This window comes from Aegilops tauschii, chromosome 2, assembly GCF_002575655.3.
Source record: "Aegilops tauschii subsp. strangulata cultivar AL8/78 chromosome 2, Aet v6.0, whole genome shotgun sequence".
Classification (NCBI taxonomy): Eukaryota; Viridiplantae; Streptophyta; class Magnoliopsida; order Poales; family Poaceae; genus Aegilops; species Aegilops tauschii.
Window position 1 is genome coordinate 377,032,776 of NC_053036.3, and position 21,902 is coordinate 377,054,677.

Consider the following 21,902-nt stretch of genomic DNA (forward strand, 5'->3'; position numbering starts at 1 on the left):
TCGAAAGAAAAAAAAAACTATTGTTCTGCCTTGGACCATGTAGGCATGTACAACCACCGTCCGAGATCTGTTTGTCTATAGAAGGTGCCGTGCAGGATGTATTACTTCGGTTAACAAGAAAAGCTGCTGTTTAAAAACAGGGCCATTGCCGTTCATGATTCATATCGACAGCCAAGTAGCAAGAAGTATAATGATGCTGTCAACTGGCACACAGGAGCTTACTTGTCCTAGTTGTCACATTGCATGCTTAGGAGAAGATCACACATTATTGATTTATTTACTCGACGTTATACATTAAAACCTCAGTTCTGTGTTTTTGGAAATATGATACTCCGTTACGACATTAGCTTGCATTTCCGATGGTGTCTAGATTAATTCTGGGAGGCCGTTCCCTCTGTGCTCCGGATGACTTCCTTCGAAGGGAAAACAACGGCAGCTATAGGTTTATCTGAGTACCCGCCACCTTCGTCGATGATGAACCTGAGACCGTCCACGTGGAGCTTCCCGTGATGCCCACTTACAACGATGGTCTGCTTGCCGGCCAGATCCTGGAAAAGGAAATCCGTGTATCAGCACAACTGCTCATAATCCCGATAAATGTACCGACCATGGACACCAACCATGTAGCCATGAATAAGTTAGTGGCAGTCTATGAGCATGCACCATGTGCTTGCTGTTTCAGCTAAAATGGGCTAAACCATCCGAAGTTCCAGAGTGACAGTCAAACTGGTGTGATTCTGTAACCTAACTTCACCCAATGCACATTGCTGCTAGTTTAAAGCATATTAGAAGCAGGACAGTGGACAGCTGTAATCAAATTTCCTGCATGCCACACTTTTTTTTTCTTTACAGATTACCGACGGTCTGTGCTAAAGAAAACTGGCTCAATAATTTGATAAAAGGAGAAAATGGCACTTGTCAGTACTTGCATCATAGCAAGCAAAGATTATGTGCTCACACATCTGGTGAGAAAACTCTACACCTTCATTCAAACATTGAGTGCAAGAGTCTTCAGATCAGTTAGCAGCATGCCGTGCACCCCATAAGAATCAAGAGCTAGGTGAATTGTTCTGTGGTAGCCGTTGCAAAGCACTTGGGAGCACTAATTTCAGGAGTATATATTTTTAGGGGTTTTCGCCCACCTTGGCCTTTTTGTTGTGTATATATTTATGCCACTGTCCTTCCTATTTAATGAAATGTGACAAAGTGCTTGCCTTTGTTAAAAAAAGCATTTCGCTGGCCTATGGTACTCCGTATATACACTTCTTTACGAACTCCTATGTATATAAATTAGTCCAAACCAAGAAGATGCTGAGGAAAACTGCATACATACCATTTCCACAGTTCAGAGAAGTGACAAATCAAACAATTTTGGGGCTAACAGTGCATGCTTCACTAAGGCTAGTAGTTCTAGGAATAATCACATACCAAACCAATCTTAATATAAGGCTTTAGTGCCAACAGAACTTAGCATGGCGCAATATCAAGCCAATGATGGGTTCACTAGTACTGCAGGTGATATAAAATACGTGACTCCATGTACGTATCACGGAATCTTTAGATGCAATTAGAAAGAGCATTGTGGAGACTATGTTGGTCTCTTCTACAAGGATGGTAGTCTAATGCACTGAACTTTATCTTGTTTGCATCTACACACTACACAAGTGTACTGAGTTAGCTGCGACACCAAATTAGACACAATAACATGGAAAACAAACCGGAGAGTAAATTGTTCGTCTCTGGCAAGATATAGTGCAACAGGATCACATATTAGCTCACCTGTGGTATGCTCCAAACATCCTGCCTCCCGCTAAGCATTTGAACTTTTGGCACCCTTGTGTCTCTAGTTCTCAAAACTCTAAGCTGCTCATTCAAATCCAAGGACTTTTCCAGGCCGGCATGAACCGCGATCAGTTTGCATAGAATCTGGCCTCCATCTGTATCAATACGAACGTCTTCCTGCAATACAACGATAACATGAAACTACAAAAGCAGAAATATGTCTTGCTTCTCTAGTATACTTTGCACTAGAAAAGAATGCACACCTCTTCATGGACCCAAACCAAGTCATGCAGAAACTTCTTGTGCTCCTCAGGCACAGCTTTCATGAGATCTACAGTGTAATTAGAACCGCTGGCAAATTAGAAACTGCTTGGTTAAATTATGGTGGGTGCAATACTCTGAAAGTATGTGGGCATTAGCCATTATAGGAAATAATTCCAAGAAAATATCGAAGGCCCACTATGGTTGCATGTATGGGTGGGAAGTTTAATCTTACATGTAGAGTGCAGGAGTAGAGACCAACATAAAAGGGTCTCTTCCCTAAAAAAATCCATAAAAGGGACTCTCTGTCTCATCCCGGCTTAATAGGAATGATAGACTACTCATATCAACAAGGTACATCTTCTTTTCTGGGAGCCCATCCGAAAGAACCTCAAAATTAAGTGTGCTTGGCTTGGAGCAATTTGAGGATGGGTGACCAACTGGAAAGTTGATCCCGGGTGCGCATGAGTGAGAACAAAGTGTGCAGGAAAAAACTAGTGTTGGTCTGTGTGGCCAGTGTAGATCCTAGGTTGTAGCCAGGCGCAATGTCTAGGAACCGGTGGGTGTGAACCAGTGGGTTTGGCCGGGTGTTACAATTGGTATCAGAGTCGACCCTCGTGGTTACACGGGCATATGCGGGTCCGGTGCGCTGACATGTGGTGCATGACACGTGTGGCCCGTCGTGGCACGTGCTGGACTGGACACGTAGACGTGTGCCAAGAGGAACATCCTGCTGGACCGACGAGGACGTCAGTTCACATCCCAGATTAAATAGGAATCATAGACTACTCATATCAGCAAGGTGCACCTTCTTTTCCGGAAGCCCATCCAAAAGAACCTCAAAGTTAAGCGTGCTTGGCTTGGAGCAATTTGAGGATGGGGGATGAGTGACCGACTGGGAAGTTGATCCCAGGTGCACACGAGTGAGGACAAAGTGCGCAGAAAATACAAGTGTTGGTCTGAGGCCGGTCTAGATCCTAGGTGGTAGCCAGACGCAACAGCCAGGAACCAGTGGGTGAACTGGTGGATTTGGCCGGGGCGTTACACTCTCACTCGAGCTTGAGAAGAGCACTTACACACATGTGCTCGTCCTCCGCCAGCCGCCACGCAAAGCGCGTGCGCGTCAGGTTTCATGAATGAGCTAGGCTCAAACCCATGCCAAGTGTGCGATTTATTTTTGCAGGTTGGAATGGATAATTAATTATTACAAATTACGAGACATAAACAAGCGCATTAAAAATAGTTGTTCCCAATTTGTTCGGATGACTAGGACGTGGGTTGATCCGTACAGACTGACTACATAAAGAGGAGTTTTGCGACCCTAGGCATCACTGATCAGATTGAATATGACTCCTCGCGCTCGAACCATCCCACCATTCCTCTTGTTCTGCTATTCTCAGCTTCCCCTCCTGGTGACTGCGTGCACGGAAGGGCAGGCCTCCGGAACCGCGCCCTTTGCAAAAAGCTACATCGATTGAAGGCTAATAAGGTTTTGGGGAGCGTCTCGACACGACTGCTCGCCTTCGTTCAACGACTTCCACAACTTCATCAACCTCGCTATGCTGAACTAGTTCCACAACTTCGTCGACCTCGACACTGGTGACATCGCTGGTGTTGCGAAGAACGTTACTGCCAGGGTCATTTCGACCTGAGGATAAATTATGTTAATCCTCTCATTGGTTCACGTTCATTTGATGTACATGTGAAATTCATAGATATGTTGGTTCTATGTTTCGTAGGCACTCACATGACTAGTTTATAGTATGCGATTAATATTGTTAGCATTATCGTTAACACACCGAAGTACCGAAGAGACACCAACAAAGAGGCCCAACTCCAGATAGAACTTCGGGGTCCATGGCCCAATAGCTCCACTGCTTGACCCCAAATGCGATGAAACCCTCCTCCTGAACATGCACGCGCCCTAGCCGACATTCTCATCCCTGCCCTGTCTCTAGCCGCCCCTTCTCTGCTCCAATCCTTCATGGCGCAGTCGGCTTGGGCATGCGCCACCGTTGTTTTTCATGGGAGATGTGTTGTGTTTGGTCTCTTGAAGCTCAAATTTTATGCATCAATTGCGTTTTACAGAACATCAACCTTGATCTATGTTAACCGAGCACCGAAATGATGTTTTAATGGGCTTGGGCATGCGCCACCGTTGTTTTTCATGGGAGATGTGTTGTTTTGGTCTCTTGAAGCTCAGATTTTATGCATCAATTGCATTTTACATAACATCAATCTTGATCTGTGTTAACCGAGCACCAAAATGATGTTTTAGTGGACCAAAGTCTCGGTTAGCGTTTTTTGAAGAAACCGATCGGTTAGCATATTCTGAAAACCAAATTTCTCCACACCCAAAGCACCGAACCGATCGGTTCGTGGGAACCGAATGCCCGGCCTGATTAGCAATAATGCATCCGGTGATAAACTTGTCGAGTAGCCCACACCTAAAGAGCTCAAATTTCTTAGCGATCCATTGTATCTCGTGAGCTTGTTCATCCTTAAATCATGGAACTCTCCGTAGCATACAATTCATTGCCTACATCAGTTGCCCCGAACTTAGCTTTGAGTGCATTCCACGGTTCCTTGGCATTACACATATCCAAATACACGTACAACAACTTGTCTCCGGTCACGCCAATGACGGCACCCACAAAGTGTGGCGGCATCCCGTTCAGAAATAAGCATTCTTTCATGTGTGCTAGCCAATAGTCGTGAACCACAAGATTGTTTTCGTTTGCCAACTCTTAAAAGCACACCCGTAAACATGTTCAGATTCAGAACAGGCCTTAAATCAAAATTTGGGTAAACAAATAAAGTTTGGGGATTGTTGGAAATAATCAGCATTTTCCAAATTAATTGTAGCGACCCGACCCGAAAACGGTCAAGTCTCTGTGTATCTGTCGTTAGATTAGCTGAGTGAGCTCCGGTGGAAAGTTAAATCCGAGGTCACGTCTCGAAGGCATCTGATGTTTTAGAGTGGATGAGAACTATAATAGAACAAGGGTCTAAGGAGAAAAAAAAACACTACCCATATGCATGCAACAATCATTAACACACCAATCATTTATTCAACTCAATCATAGTTCAAACTCGGGATACAAATCTTACGACAAATCGAAAACATCGACCTAATTGATCAACGAGAAAATAAAAATAACATGGCGGTCATGACTAAGTGTCCTCCTTAGATATCCTTGTTGTCGCTTCTTGTGGTGCGTCCTCCAGCGGTGCATCTTCCGAGGGTGCATCCTCCGGTGGTGCGTCTCCTCTTGGTGCGTTCTTCAGTGGTGCTTTCCTCGTAGTCCTCATCATTGCTCACTAAGGGTCCATCGTCACCATTCGGATATAGGTCTTCTCCCAGGTTCATCTTCTCTTTCACCGTGGCAATGTAAGTCTTCAAGTTCTGGATCCTCTCCAGAAGGTTCTTGACTTCCTCTTCATGTTCATCGGGATCCTCGCGTGCTTTATCCTCCAATTCCAGTTCACGGAACAGCAGCTTCCTGAACATCTTCGAGCTTCTGCGCGTCTGAACCTCCAGAGTCCTGTTGTGAGCCTCCAGGTCTTGGACAAATGAGATTATGGAGTTGTCATTCACGGTGTGCACTATCTCTCCATCTGCAGTTCTGCGGGAGATCATGGTGAGGTATAGATAATCTTAGGATATTCATATCTCCTAGGATTTTTAGTGTTTTAATTTGATTCTTTTTGCATTAGGTTGTAAATTTTATGAAGTTTCTAATACACCGAAGTACCGAAGAGAACCATGAGAGATCGTGCACACCGTGAATGACGACTCCATCCTATCATTTGTCCAAGACCTGGAGGCTCACATCAGGACTCTAGAGGTTCAAACGCGCAGAAACTCGAAGATGTTCAGAAAGCTATTGTTCCGTGAACTGGAATTGGAGGATAAAGCACGCGAGGACCACGATGAACATGAAGAGTAGTCAAGGACCTTCTGGAGAGGATGCAGAACTTGAAGACTTACATTGTCACGATGGAAGAGAAGATGGACCTGGGAGAAGACCTCTATCTGAATGGTGACGATGGACCCTTAGTGAGCAATGATGAGGACTACGACGAAAGCACCACTGAAGGACGCACCGCCGGAGGACGCACCCCAGCGAAGGACGCACCACAGGAGGCGACAACAAGGATATCTGAGGAGGACACTTAGTCATGACCGCCATGTTATTTTTATTTTCTTGTTGATCGATTAGGCCGATGTTTTCAATTTGTCGTAAGACTTGTGTCCCGAGTTTGAACTATGATTGAGTTGAATAAATGAATGATTGGTGTGTCAATGATTGTTGCATGCATATGGGTAATGTTATTTTTCTCCTTAGACCCTTGTCCTATTCTAATTCTCATCCACTCTAAAACATCATCAGATGCCTCGGAGACGTGACCCCGGATTCAACTTTCCACGGGAGCTCACTCAGCTGATCCAACAACAGATACACAGAGACTTGACCGTTTTCGGGTCGGGTCGCTATATTAATTTAATGTAGGCTAATATCACGATGATAGTGCTATAAATATTAATCACATATTGTAAACCACTAATTTGATTTCAGTGAACATAACTCAATACCTATATGATATTGATTGTGTACTCTTGTATTGCCAAAAACAGGGTGATTTTTTTTTTCCGACAAAGACAGAGTGATTGTTAATCTAAACAAAGTAGGCATTGCAATGTTTCCACAGGAAAAATAATGATCATAGTTCATAAATATGTAAATAACGGCAATGTCAGGAAAGTGCACTATGCATACTTTCTAGAGATGAAACAGGTGATTGTCGGTACTGTGAAGTTTGAAGTGGTCTCTATGCTCCAACACTGTGCACTACAATGTTGTAAGAATGAAAACTAGCCCTTCATACTCGAAGGTGTTCTGTGTTACTACTACTTCACAGTCGATGAGACACTATTCCGTCAATAAAATACTGACAAAGTGGAATATGTAAGGGTTTAACAACGGCTCGACTAGTCTTACTCATACTATGAGTAACATCACACATACCAATACAAGATGAGTCTACAACTTAATAGCATGACACCACACATATGTTACTTCCCATTAGAGGTAGTAACATAGACTAGTGACATATGCATGTTACTAGTCTAAGTTGCTACCCTCGCATCATTTGGGCTCTGTTAATGACTTTGACTTTAATGTCCATATCTCTAGTTTATTATTATGAGCGTTTCTTCGGCAGTGGCAATTCACATCATAAGCAATTGAAGTATGAACACTAGTATTATTTGGGTCGGCATGGAAGCACATGTAACCAAATTGATAGGGGGGAATTCCTAGACTGACCTGGTGATCCATGGGCGACGCCGTAGGACTCGAAGGTGGGCTGCGCATCGTAGATAGAACCCTTGTACGGGAGGCCCTTCTTGGGGTTCCACCTCTCCTTGATGACGCCGCCCCATCTCCTCCCCTGCACGTGCATATCCTCGTGCCCCGGCCCGCGGAACCAGCCCTCGTGGGCCTCGTTATCGATGTATTGGGCCCAGGTGGCGGCGAAAGGGGAGCCGTCGGGGGGCGGCGGCAGCGCTCCGACGAAGGCGGCGAAGGCGAGGTCGTGGTTGCCGCAGAGGAAGACGTGGCGCTGAGCCGGGTGGCGGGCCGGGAGCGCGAGGAGGAAGTCGAGGACGCGGCGGGTGTGCGGGCCGCGGTCGTTGTAGTCCCCGAGGAAGATGACGAGCGCGGCGGCGAAGGCGTCGGCGGGGAGCGCGGACTGGAGGTTCGCCCACAGGCTCTCCAGCTTGGAGATGTAGCCGTGGACGTCACCCACGCAGATCACCGTGCGGGGAGGAGCCATCTCGCCGGCGTCGTTTCCCCGTGCGCGCGAGGACAAGGAGGATGGGAGGAGAAGCGGCAAGGGCAGCAGAGAACCACATACGCGGAGGAGATCGGTCGAAATCGACCTGTTTGGCAGCAATCGCTTGCAATTTTGTTGCCTTGCGAAGGCTGTGGATGTGATCTTGCCGATATTCCCTTGGAGCTTAATCCCGGGAGCGGAAGAAGTAATTACCATCTGTAAACGGCGCCCAGGTCGGTGTTTGCACGTGCCGGCTTGCTGGTTCGACCCGATCGGATCGATCGAATAGGAGCCGGCCAGGAAGAAGGGTACGCAAAGTGCATCCAGAAAAATGCTGACCGAAAAAACAACTTTTTACCAAAAAGATAAAAAAAATAACACGATATAAACATAGACACTCATACATACACGCATACACTCACCAGTATAAATGCATGCACACACTACCCCTACTAATAGAACGTACATGCATTGCCACGGTCCCACAAATGAATTTATTACGACCCGCTCAATTCAGCTCTTTGGTCATTGTGTTATGGACAATGATATTTGGCAAGAGTGTGCTTGATAGGAAATCTGCCATACGATCCTCCCCCTTCTGCGAGTCGATCACCCTCCCGCTTACCAGGTCGATCGCCGTACAAGGCCCAACAGAAAGAAGTCCAACTCACTCAACCATCCACCCACGACGCACTTTCCACATCCCAACTTTTCCCCCACCCCCCTTACCTCCCACGCAAGTATACCCTCTCCCACCCTCCCCACCACCCACACGCCCCTCCCCCCTACCCAGCTGCTCAGATCAACACCAAAATCCTACCACTCCTCCAGATCTGGATCAAACCAGAGGCCTACTACTTTGCATACATCAAACCGGAGGCCTGGACGGGGGAAACTACCAAGGATATGGTGAACAAATCACCAGACAACATCACCCCACCCCTGGTAAGAATCAAGACTCATCTAACATCTCCAAAAAATTCTGCTTAATACAAAGACTTACCCCAGCCCTACCCCACCCCCTCCCAATCTGTGCAAAAATCACCATCCTTCCACCTCATGAAAACAGAATAAGCAAACTTCTCTGATAATTCTGCCTATTATAGTGACTTACCAACCAACTAAGTGCAAAATTACCAACCCCTCGTACTTTTTGTTACCAACTTTATGCAACATAACAGACTACCCACCATATACCCCACTCCCTTGCTACATAAAACATAGATTTTGTGTCTACCATGGAAAAATAAACACAGATAAAGGAAAGAGGAACCTTTATTGATCACAAAAATCATACTCTTCTACAAATGGAAAATGCATCACAATAGGTTCATTTTTTAATCTGCAAAATGCTATACTGCATGAAGTAAACAAGTTATCATCTGTACATAATAAAAGTTATCATCCACTTTAGTTGAGTACTACCATTGGATAAAGAAAAGTGGTGCCTTTTAATGGAGATGCTCGTGTTGTACTGTAATTGTCCTGTTTAATGTTCTTGCCAATCACCCCTGCGATTCTTGCCTTCAAACAACTGTGTAAAGAGTAACCAAAACAATGAGTTTCAAAATAAGAGTGAACACGTGTAAACGTATACTAACGTGCAAACGTAAAAACAATGAAGCAGGAGGAGATAATGGATGCTAGCAGAGGAGATAATGCAGAAGATGCAGGAGGAGGGAGAATGCATGAAGAAGATAATGCAGCGCGCACACCAAGCAACAATTTTGCGTACCCAAACATCATGGAAACAGGTAAAATTACCAGCATTAGTGTTTACATATCATCATGGAATAAAAAACCAGTTTTATACTTTACTATTGAAGTGGGTTTGAAAATTACCAACATTGGTGCTCATATATTACCAAGCTCAAAATAGGCAAATTACCAGGGTTGTTTAGGTAGAAAGAAAAAAAATACATTCACTGAATCTTCAGAAACTACCATGATGGAAAACTGTTATTTATCATGCTATATTCCACTAATCTACCAGGCCAAATTGCAGGTGCTCGGGCAATCAGCGCAAACAACAGCTTGCCCAGTGGTGGAACAAATGCACCTAGTGCTGGAACAAATGCAAGCACATGAGTTGGGAGCCTTGGAGAGCAGACAATAAGCGAACCTGCAACTCCAGAATCTGCTGGGATCGACGCTGCTATAGAAGGCAGCAACATGGAGGCATATTCCACACCTAGGCCACCTTTACAAGGGACAAAATTTGATACTCTGGAGAGCGCACGTGACCACTACAACATCTACGCGTGCAGGACTGGCTTTGCAATTAGGCAGCAATTCAAGAAAGAGAGGGTTGATGGAACTATAAGCAGGGTGCTCCTAGTTTGTACAAAATAGGGCAAACGACGCAGGGACAAGGATGAGCTGCAAGATGTGGAAAACCCAGCCAGCATTGTCAAGAAGAGGAAAAAAAATTGTTAGGACTGAATGTGAAGCGCACATGTACATATCCCACGATGATGCATGGTGGACTGTTGGTTGTTTCGAGGACAACCACAATCACCCCCTGATCAAAAAGTTGTTCCTAAAAAAATTCTTATCATCACATTGTACATTCCGAAGGAGGAGCAGGACTTCTTGAGGGTTCTGCACGGATGCAACATTGAGACTGCGAGACAGATGCAGCTGATGTCATGGTTCTACGGAAGCGCTAAAGACGTACCCTACACGACACAAGACATTGCTAATCAACGAGCTAAGTTCCGCTTAGAGCACCGCCACACGGACGTTGGGAGCACAATTGCGTACTTCCAAGAGATGAGGGCCAAAGATTCATATTTCTACTGGAGAATCAAGCTTGATGATGAGGACAGGGTTGAGAACTTGTTCTGGATTGATCATCACGCAGGGCATATGCAGAGTATAATGATATTTGTCGTTCGACACGACATACATGACAAACATGTACAAGATGTCGTGTGCACCATTCATTGCAATTAATAACCATGGTCAATCCATCCAGTTTGGGTGTGGCTTCGTTCGAAACAAACTAAGGAGAACTTTGTGTGGCTGTTTAACACATTCCTCCATGCAATGGGTGGTGTTGCCCCAAAAACCATCATCACAGACCAGGACTTTGCAATGAGGAGTGCGATCGACAAGGTATTCTTGAACATAATACACAGAAATTGCCGCTGTCATATAATGAAGAAGGCGGAGGAGAAACTTGGAAAGCTTATGGTGATGATAAACCACTAAACAAAGCGTTCAAAGACTGTGTCGACAACAACTTGACTAGTACGTACCTACTCAGTTGACCCATTTTAATTACCATGCAACAAACTTGAGAAGCCATATGAATATGTGTGAAGCACAAGTTACCATGTGTGGGTCTACACAAGCACCATGATCTTGTTGGTTATATTACCAGGGGGTAGTTTCATTGGAACAACATCAAATTACAATGGAAAAAATGTGTGGACATGTAATCACCATCTGGGTGCAAAAGAAAAATAACAAACAAAAACATTTACATTTGATATTAGCAAAAAACGGGTCTGGTTATTTTGTACCAAAAAAACTACATATGTTGATACCAACTATTGGTTTAGAAAGTTACCAGACTAGGTGTAAGACAAACAAAAAAAAAGAAAAGAAAACTTTCACATATGAAAAAGAACAAAAAATATCTGGAAAATTGGTCCCGTGAAGTTACCACCTAATAACTAAGAAAAGTTACCAGCATACTTGTACTTTAATTACCATTGATTGTGTATGATGTTGTAATTGTCTCATGTTTTGTGTATCACAGAGGTGGGCAATGATGGATGAATATGGCCAGAGCGACAACGAACATTTTCACTGGCTATGGGAAAATAGAAAATGTTGGGCCCCGGTGTACTACATGAAGCATTTCTTTCCATTCTTGCAGACAGCTGCAAGGAGCGAGGGATTCAATGATGTGCTCAAGGAGTATGTGAACCCCAACAACTCATTGTTTGAATTCGCGACTCAATACACTGCAATCCAGGAGAAAGTAATGGTGGCTGTGACGAAAGAGCAAGTGGACGCAATTTACAAAGAGGCAGACATGTATTCATTGAACCCAATCGAGTTGCAGATGTGAGGGATATACACGCAAAATATGTTCTCCAAGTTCCAGGTAGAGATGAAGCTAAAGACTGCTTACGGATGCGACACTTTGCAAGATGGAACCTTCAGGGTGTGCTCGCTCCGAGGGATACTACCAAAGTATGGGGATAGGGACTACCATGTGCAGGCGAACAAGGATGAAGGGGCATACTCATGCACTTGCTGCAAGTTTGATCGCGATGGGCTATTGTGCGCACACATACTATGAGTAATGGAACAGATTGGAGTCTACGAGATACTGAGGAGGTATATCCTAGAGAGGTGGACATGGGTGAAGGAAATATGCCCTAGAGGCAATAATAAAGTTGTTATTTATATTTCCTTATATCATGATAAATGTTTATTATTCATGCTAGAATTGTATTAACCGGAAACTTAGTACATGTATGAATACATAGACAGACAGAGTGTCACTAGTATGCCTCTACTTGACTAGCTCGTTGAATCAAAGATGGTTAAGTTTCCTAACCATAGACATGAGTTGTCATTTGATTAACGGGATCACATCATTAGAGAATGATGTGATTGACTTGACCCATTCCGTTAGCTTAGCATGATGATCGTTTAGTTTGTTGCTATTGCTTTCTTCATGACTTATACATGTTCCTATGACTATGAGATTATGCAACTCCCGAATACAGGAGGAACACTTTGTGTGCTACCAAACGTCACAATGTAATTGGGTGATTATAAAGGTGCTCTACAGGTGTCTCCGATGGTACTTGTTGAGTTGGCATAGATCGAGATTAGGATTTGTCACTCCGATTGTCGGAGAGGTATCTCTGGGCCCTCTCGGTAATGCACATCACTATAAGCCTTGCAAGCAATGTGACTAATGAGTTAGTTGCAAATGATGCATTAAGGAACGAGTAAAGAGACTTGCCGGTAACGAGATTGAACTAGGTATTGAGATACCGACGATCGAATCTCGCGCAAGTAACATACGGATGACAATGGGAACAACGTATGTTGTTATGCGGTTCGACCGATAAAGATCTTCGTAGAATATGTAGGAGCCAATATGGGCATCCAAGTTCCGCTATTGGTTATTGACCAGAGAGGTGTCTCGGTCATGTCTACATAGTTCTTGAACCCGTAGGGTCCGCACGCTTAAACGTTCGTTGACGATATAGTATTATATGAGTTATGTATGTTGGTGACCGAATGTTGTTCGGAGTCCCGGATGAGATCACGGACATGACGAGGAACTCCGGAATGGTTCAGAGATAAAGACTGATATATGTGATAATAGTGTTTAGTCTCTGGAAGGGTTCCAGAATTCACCGGAAGGGGTTCCGGATGTTTCCCGAAATGTTTGGGTACGAGAACACTTTATTTGGGCCAAAGGGGAAAGCCTACAAGGTTCTTGGAAAGTGCAAAAGGAAGTTTTGCGGAGTCCAGGGGCCAGACGCCAGGGTCCCTGGCGTCTGGGTCCAGACGCCGGGAACCCTGACGTCTGGCCCTGGAGTCCGAGAAGGACTCTTGCCTTTCGGGTGAAACCGACTTTGTGGAGGCTTTTACTCCAAGTTTTGACCCCAAGGCTCAACATATAAATAGAGGGGCAGGGCTAACACCAAAGAGACATCAAGAAACACCAAGCCGTGTGTCGGCAACCCCGTCCCCTCTAGTTTATCCTCCGTCATAGTTTTCGTAGTGCTTAGGCGAAGCCCTGCGGAGATTGTTCTTCACCAACACCGTCACCACGCCGTCGTGCTGCCGGAACTCATCTACTACTTCGCCCCTCTTGCTGGATCAAGAAGGTGAGGATGTCATCGAGCTGAACGTGTGGTGAACGCGGAGGTGCCGTACGTTCGGTGCTTGATCGGGACGGATCGTGAAGGTGTACGACTACATCAACCGCGTTGATAAACGCTTCCACTTACAGTCTACGAGGGTACGTGGACTACACTCTCCCCTCTCGTTGCTATGCATCACCATGATCTTGCGTGTGCGTAGGAATTTTTTTGAAATTACTACGTTTCCCAACAGTGGCATCCGAGCCAGGTTTATGCGTAGATGTTATATGCACGAGTAGAACACAAGTGAGTTATGGGCGATAATAATCATACTGCTTACCAGCATGTCATACTTTGATTCGGCAGTATTGTTGGATGAAGCGGCCTGGACCGACATTACGCGTACGCTTACGCGAGACTGGTTCTACCGACGTGCTTCGCACACAAGTGGCTGGCGGGTGTCAGTTTCTCCAACTTTAGTTGAATCGAGTGTGGCTACGCCCGGTCCTTGTTGAAGGTTAAAACAGCACATACTTGATGAAAAATCGTTGTGGTTTGGATGCGTAGGTAAGAACGGTTCTTGCCCAGCCCGTAGCAGCCACGTAAAACTTGCAACAACAAAGTAGAGGGCGTCTAACTTGTTTTTGCAGGGCATGTTGTGATGTGATATGGTCAAGACATGATGCTAAATTTTATTGTATGAGATGATCGCGTTTTGTAATGGAGTTATCGGCAACTGGCAGGAGCCATATGGTTGTCGCTTTATTGTATGAAATGCAATCACCATGTAATTGCTTTACTTTATCACTAAGCGGTAGCGATAGTCGTAGAAGCAATAGTTGGCGAGACGACAACGATGCTACGATGGAGATCAAGGTGTCGCGCCGATGACGATGGTGATCATGACGGCGCTTTGGAGATGGAGATCAAAGGCACAAGATGATAATGGCCATATCATATCACTTATTGGCTCTAGTGCAAGTGGGAGACTGAAGGAAATATGCCCTAGAGGCAATAATAAATTTGTTGTTTATATTTCCTTATATCATGATAAATTTTTATTATTCATGCTAGAATTGTATTAACCGGAAACTTAGTACATGTTTGAATACATAGACAAACAGAGTGTCACTAGTATGCCTCTACCTGACTAGCTCGTTGAATCAAAGATGGTTAAGTTTCCTAACCATAGACATGAGTTGTCATTTGATTAACGGGATCACATCATTAGAGAATGATGTGATTGACTTTACCCATTCTGTTGGCTTAGCACGATGATCATTTAGTTTGTTGCTATTGCTTTATTCATGACTCATACATGTTCCTATGACTATGAGATTATGCAACTCCCGAATACCGGAGGAACACTTTGTGTGCTACCAAACGTCACAACGTAACTGGGTGATTATAAAGGTGCTCTACAGGTGTCTCCGATGGTACTTGTTGAGTTGGCATAGATCGAGATTAGGATTTGTCACTCCGATTGTCGGAGAGGTATCTCTGGGCCCTCTCGGTAATGCACATCATTACGGAACGAGTAAAGAGACTTGCCGGTAACGAGACTGAACTAGGTATTGAGATACCGACGATCGAATCTCGGGAAAGTAACATACCGATGACAAAGGGAACAACGTATGTTGTTATGCGGTTCGACCGATAAAGATCTTCGTAGAATATGTAGGAGCCAATATGGGAATCCAGGTTCCGCTATTGGTTATTGACCAGAGAGGTGTCTTGGTCATGTCTACATAGTTCCCGAACCCGTAGGGTCCGCACGCTTAAACGTTCGTTGATGATATAGTATTATATGAGTTATGTATGTTGGTGACTGAATGTTGTTCGGAGTCCCGGATGAGATCACGGACATGACGAGGAACTCCGGAATGGTTCGGAGATAAAGATTGATATATGGGATACTAGTGTTTAGTCTTTGGAAGGGTTCCAGAATTCACCGGAAGGGGTTCCGGATGTTTCCCGGAATATTTGGGTACGAGAACACTTTATTTGGGCCAAAGGGGAAAGCCCACAAGGTTTTTGGAAAGCGCAAAAGTAAGTTTTGCGGAGTCCAGGGGCCAGACGCCGGGAACCCTGGCGTCTGGCCCCTGGACTCCGCAAAACTTACTTTTGCGCTTTCCAAAAACCTTGTGGGGCCGGGAACCCTGGCGTCTGGCCCTGGAGTCCGAGGAGGACTCTTGCCTTTCGGGTGAAACTGACTTTGTGGAGGCTTTTACTCCAAGTTTCGACCCCAAGGCTCAACATATAAATAGAGGGGCAGGGCTAGCACCAAAGAGACATCAAGAAACACCAAGCCGTGTGCCGGCAACCCCGCCCCCTCTAGTTTATCCTCCGTCATAGTTTTCTTAGTGCCTAGGCAAAGCCCTGCGGAGATTGTTCTTCACCAACACCGTCACCACGCCGTCGTGCTGCCAGAACTCATCTACTACTTCGCTTCTCTTGCTGGATCAAGAAGGCGAGGACGTCATCGAGCTGAATTTGTGCTGAACGCGGAGGTGCCGTACGTTCGGTGCTTGATCGGGACGGATCGTGAAGGTGTACGACTACATCAACTGCGTTGATAAACGCTTCCGCTTACGGTCTACGAGGGTACGTGGACTACACTCTCCCTCCTCGTTGCTATGCATCACCATGATCTTGCGTGTGCGTAGGAATTTTTTTTTGAGATTACTACGTTTCCCAACAATGGGATCCAGAGGAGGATCTTGTTGAGCCTGATTACCAACAACCAACAGTTAAGAAGGATATGACAGAGGAAGAAAAAAATATCATGAGATATACATCTATTCTGAATGATTTCAAGGAACAAGCAAAAGATGCTTGCACTACTAATGAAGGGATGGCATTGGCAAGGAAACACGTTAATGCTTTCAGATACGACATGGATGCGCTAAAAAGAGGCAGATAAAGAAAGCAAGAACGGAAAAAGATGAGGGGAAAGAAGCAGAAATGTTTTCTTCACCACCAGGGACTAGTGCCACTGAAGGTGTCCCAGTAGCGCATCAAGGAAGCATTCCTGTCACGCATGTTTCTGGCAATATTTTTCAGTTCCAGGGCTCACATGCCAAGGGATCCCAATCATCAAACACAAGAGTGATACTAGACTGTCGGATTTCAGGTTCTGGCAAAACCCTTGAGGTTCGAACACTGAGGTGCGCACGAAGATCTCCCCCTACCTAATCACGCCCTCAACCTCGCCACGATCTCAAAGGCTAGCTCGACGAACTCGCAACACAAGAGACACAAGATTTATACTGGTTCGGGCCACCGTTGTGGTGTAATACCCTACTCTAGTGTGGTGTGGTGGATTGCCTCTTGGGCTGAGGATGAACAGTACAAGGGGAAGAATAGCCTCCTGAGGTGAGGTGTTCTTGTGCTTGGTGGGTGTGAGGATGGAGTGGATCCAGTCCGAGATGATTTGCCTCCTACTGTGGTGGCTAGTCCTATTTATAGAGGCCCTAGTCCTCTCCCCAAATATTGAGCGGGAAGGGATCCAACAACGGCCAATTTGAAAGGGGACAGCTAGTACAAGCTATCTTGACTAAAGGTGGTCTTCGCCTGCCAAAGGCTCTCGTGGTGACGCCGTCTTGGGCTCCACGGTGACCTCCGTCCTACTGGTCTTGGTCTCATTGCACCGATATGGAAACCTTTGCCTGATGCCTCGGTACTCATCGCCTGCGCTTGCCTCCTTAGCACCAAAGAGGAAGCAAGGACACTGTGCGCGCCGGCGCCCGCCTGGCCTCGGTCGTCATGGCTTACGTCATTGGAACCTCGCGAGGTTCGCCTCGCCTTGATCTCTCCGCCCCTCGCGAGCCAGCCTGATGAGGCCACTCCCGAGGAGGTCTTGTGTCGTCCGCCTCGCGAGGCTTGGCCCCTCGCGAGGATCGTGAGTGTTTGCTGGTGACGACGGGCCGTACTGGGCCGCGAGTGGAGCCACGCTGCGGGCCGCAGGCAGGCAAGTCTGGGGACCCCCATTCCCAGAACGCCGACATAGACCCACCAAAGTCTACTACGAAAGGGCGCCCAAGAGAGAAAAGATTTCAGCACCCATTTGACATTGCAAAACCAAAAAAAGAGAGGAAATGTAGAGTCTGCGGGTCGACAAAACATGATAAACGCAAATGTACCTCACCCATCCCGCACTGAGAAACATGTGAGACCTAAAAATGAGATTGTCAAGTGTTCCGTATGTTACCAGCTAAATGCTAGACAAAATTATCTTCAAGTTTGCAGCAAATAAAAGAACGCAAGGGGGACAAGTTTACCAACTTGAAGTGCAAAAAAGTTAGATGGGCATTGAAGTGCAAGTTATCGCTCTGCTATGTAATTTTACTTATCAATTTTACCCTTTTTATTGTGTAAACGGTGTCGTGACGCCGTGTAATGAAAAGTTATCAACACTGAAACAGGCAAGGTATCGTCCAAAATGTATTCATAACCGAGAATGAGATTAGTTATTGTTCTTTATTTGTGAGCAAAATGTTATGACGCCATGAAATAGAAAGTTATCAACACCGAATAAAATATGTTATTAGCACTGACTAACATAAGTTATCACCCAAAAAATGTACAAAAAAAGACAGTAATCAGCCCAGAAAAAATGTATAAAACTATCATCGTTCTTAAACATAAATTCAAACTTATATTGGTGCAAATTTCTCACCTCAATTACTCCTTATTGAACAAGTGATAGCGCCATTGCGTGCATTTGTTAAGAGGATGGTTCAGCCACATGCTTGTCAATATCTTCCTCGACGCTGGGATCTGCTCCTGAGTTATTGCTGAGATATTTTTACCATCCCAGAACTCCAAGATCTTCAACACAAAGAAACCGCAATCAGTGTTGTAAGGAAAAAACAAAAATGTGTTAAAAGCAAAATAAGATATGCAAAAAGGTGAACGAACTTTTAAAATGCTACACTACTAAGTTACCGGGTATTTAGATGGGAAAAATGATGGAGTACTAGCCAAAAAAACTAACCCATTGTCCTGTTAGAACACATCGATGTACACAAGATCATAGTCTTGGATCTGCTTACTCGAGTCCTTGTACGCAATCAACCAGGATTTTTAAATACCATTCATAAGCTTCCTCGCATGTGTGATGAGAGAAGGGCTATCTTGTGGACGAAGAGAATCAAGAACTTCAAATCATTTTGCCTTGAGATTAAGGCACAAGACATACCAATGCCCGTCCTTTGGTAGAGGTCCCAACTTTTGCAGTGTTGGAAACAAAAGCTGTTTAAAAAATGTGAACACATGAACACAAGAAGTTACCAATGCATTTACAGTTAAAAGGGCAAGTTATCAGATCACTGACAACAAAGGTTACTAGTAGGCATACATGAAAGTTACCATAGAAAAGTAACAAAATTAGGTACTAGCTAATTTTTTTAGTGGTATGATGTGTGACAAAACCAAATTAACAACCTAAAAAAATTGCCTGTTATACCAATTAAAAAACAGCTTGTAGGATTTAAAAGCAAAAAGTATGTAGTTTACATCAAGAAATGTACCTGGTTTTGGTGACTAAGTATGTAGTTTACATCACGACGGAAATGTTTGATTAGGAACTTGCTCATGAAATCACATATGAGAAGATATACTGACAGCAACCATGAAAAGATAATCTTCCTTGGGGGTACAGAATCAGAAAGAGTTCGGATGTGGAGCTCTACAATATTGTTCGAAACATGTCCACCTTCTATTACACTATTAGCAAGCTCCTCCAATGTGACCCACCGCCCATCGATGTCAATAACCCTAATACTGGAAAGCAAAAAAAGAAAAATAGTATATAAGCCAATGTTTTGCCAGTGAGGGGTCAAAATACTAGAGAAAAGGAAAACAGTAAATGTCATTATTGTTTATTCTGGAGTCAACTGAATCAGTGGTGTGCTTGATAACTTCTGCGTAAACAGCCTCTTCGAGTGCAGATGCTGTGAGGCCGCAATATGGAGGCAGTAGGAACTGCGATGGGCGGCTTACCCTAACTTTCCGAATGTACGATTTAGGAGTCACACTGGCTGAATGAATACCATTGGGAGGTTGAATAATTGGTGTAACAAATTCAGGGCTGATGGGGTGGTCTAGAAGAAAGGTGAAGGGAGTTATCAGAGTTGGGATTGGTGAAAGGAAATATTATGGGGAAGCAAAAAGAAAAGAACTTATTAGAGTTTAGAATAGTAAATTATCAACATGAACATAATGATGTTATCAAGGTTGGCAGTAGGAAAAAGTTTGTTACAAAAAATCTTCCTATCAGTACCTTTTACAGATGCGTAATTTGCTTTTGCTCTAACAGTGGCACGTTCGACTTCTTCAACCCACATAATTACATCATCGTCTTCAACATCCACATCATAAACTCGAACTCGGCGCTCTTCAAAAATTTGGGATCAGGCCAGTTTGCGAACCGAAAAAAGGAATGTCAAATATGTGGAAAAACAGCTAAAGAAAAAAGTGATAGATAGTACAGAGTGATGATATAATTACTGTAGAGAGAAAAAGGGAAGAAAATGAGGGGGGTCGGGATAGTTAAAGGGGCAGCATGAATGTATTAGAATGGTGTGTGTGTGTGCAGGGAAAGGAGGGGGTGTATTTCCAGCAACAAAAAAGAAAAAGGGTTGAAGTTATCAGCATGTTCGTAGCAGAAGTTATCAGGGGATTGATGTCGCTTGAAGCTACGTCGGTATTTCCCAAAGAGGAAGGGATGATGCAGCACATCGGCAGTAGGTATTTCCCTCAGATATCAAACCAAGGTTACCAAACTAGTAGGAGAACCAAGCAACACAACGTAAAACAGCCCCTGCACACAAATAACAACCACTCGCAACCCGACGTGTTAAAGGGGTTATCAATCCCTTTCGGGTAACGGCGCTAGAAACGGTGCATGGACGGGAGAAAGTTGTAATAGATTAAATAAATAGATCGCAAATAAAGTAAAGTGCAGCAAAGTATTTTTGTATTTTTGGTTTAATAGACATGAAAATAAATGCAAGGAATAAGTAGATCGCATAGGCAAATATATGAGAAAGAAGACCCGGGGGCCGTAGGTTTCACTAGTGGCTTCTCTCGAGAAAAATAGCAAACGGTGGGTGAAAAAATTACTGTTGGGCAATTGATAGAACTTCAAATAATTATGACGATATCCAGGCAATGATCATTATATAGGCATCACGTCCAAGATTAGTAGACTGACTCCTGCCTGCGTCTACTATTATTACTCCACACATCGACCGCTATCCAGCATGCATCTAGTGTATTAAGTTCATGGAAAAATGGAGTAATGCAATAAGAACGATGACATAATGTAGACAAGATCTATCTATGTAGAGATAGACCCCATCGTCTTATCCTTGGTAGCAACAATACATACGTGTTGTTTCCCTTTCTGTCACTGGGATCAAGCACCATAAGATCGAACCCACTACCGGACACCTCTTCCCATTGCAAGATAAATAGATCAAGTTGGCCAACCAAAACCAAAATATCGGAGAAGAAATACAAGGCTACAAGCAATCATGCATATAAGAGATAAAAGAAACTCAAATAACTTTCATGGATATAAAAAGATAGATCTGATCATAAACTCAAAGTTCATCGATCCCAACAAACACACGCAAAAGTGTTACATCATATGGATATCCAAGAGACCATTGTACTGAGAATCCAGCGAGAGAGAGGAAGCCATCTAGCTACTAACTACGGACCCGAAGGTCTACAAAGAACTACTCACGCATCATCGGAGAGGCACCAATGGAGGTGGTGAACCCCATCCGAGATGGTGTCTAGATTGGATCTGGTGGTTCTGGACTCTGCGGCGGCTGGATGAATATTTTGTCGACTTGTCTAGGGTTTCTGGAATATTGGGCTATCTATAGAGCATATAATTACTAAAATTATCATGCAAACAAAGTTAAACTACATATTGTTCAAATAAAAAACTAAAGTTATTATCATGAAAATAACTACTAAAAGTTACCAGAACACAGGCTTATTGAGGAATAAAAACTTTCCAGACACAGTTACTTCTAATTATCAGAAGGTAGGAGCTAGGAAAAGTTCTAACACAAAAGAGTAACAACATCTAAATATGTAAAAAAATGCAATATAAAAAAGGAAATAAAAAGAACTCGACTAGCAGATGATAAGAAACTCACT

At 44.2% G+C, this 21,902-nt stretch overlaps 1 protein-coding gene and 1 non-coding gene across 3 annotated transcripts; one reads left to right on the top strand and one right to left on the bottom strand.

Moving 5' to 3' along the window:
• Window positions 1-129: 129 nt before the first annotated feature.
• LOC109744453 (tyrosine-protein phosphatase RLPH2) lies at window positions 130-8,127 on the bottom strand. Of its 2 annotated transcripts, XR_006670169.2 has the most exons (4): window positions 7,374-8,108; window positions 2,046-2,113; window positions 1,780-1,959; window positions 130-548 (listed from the first exon to the last, which is right to left on the bottom strand). It is a non-coding gene; the product is annotated as a tyrosine-protein phosphatase RLPH2 (transcript). The 2 variants fall into 2 exon arrangements; XR_012202774.1 differs by lacking the exons at window positions 130-548; window positions 1,780-1,959; window positions 2,046-2,113 and adding an exon at window positions 5,095-5,661 and having other exon boundaries at window positions 7,374-8,127.
• Window positions 8,128-9,499: 1,372 nt separating this feature from the next.
• On the top strand, window positions 9,500-11,962 carry LOC141041047 (protein FAR-RED IMPAIRED RESPONSE 1-like). The gene is made up of 5 exons (XM_073507158.1): window positions 9,500-9,635; window positions 10,016-10,218; window positions 10,459-10,756; window positions 10,859-10,998; window positions 11,648-11,962. Exons 1-5 carry the CDS (start codon window positions 9,500-9,502, stop codon window positions 11,960-11,962), a joined length of 1,092 nt encoding a protein of 363 aa, XP_073363259.1.
• The last annotated feature ends 9,940 nt before the right edge of the window (window positions 11,963-21,902 follow it).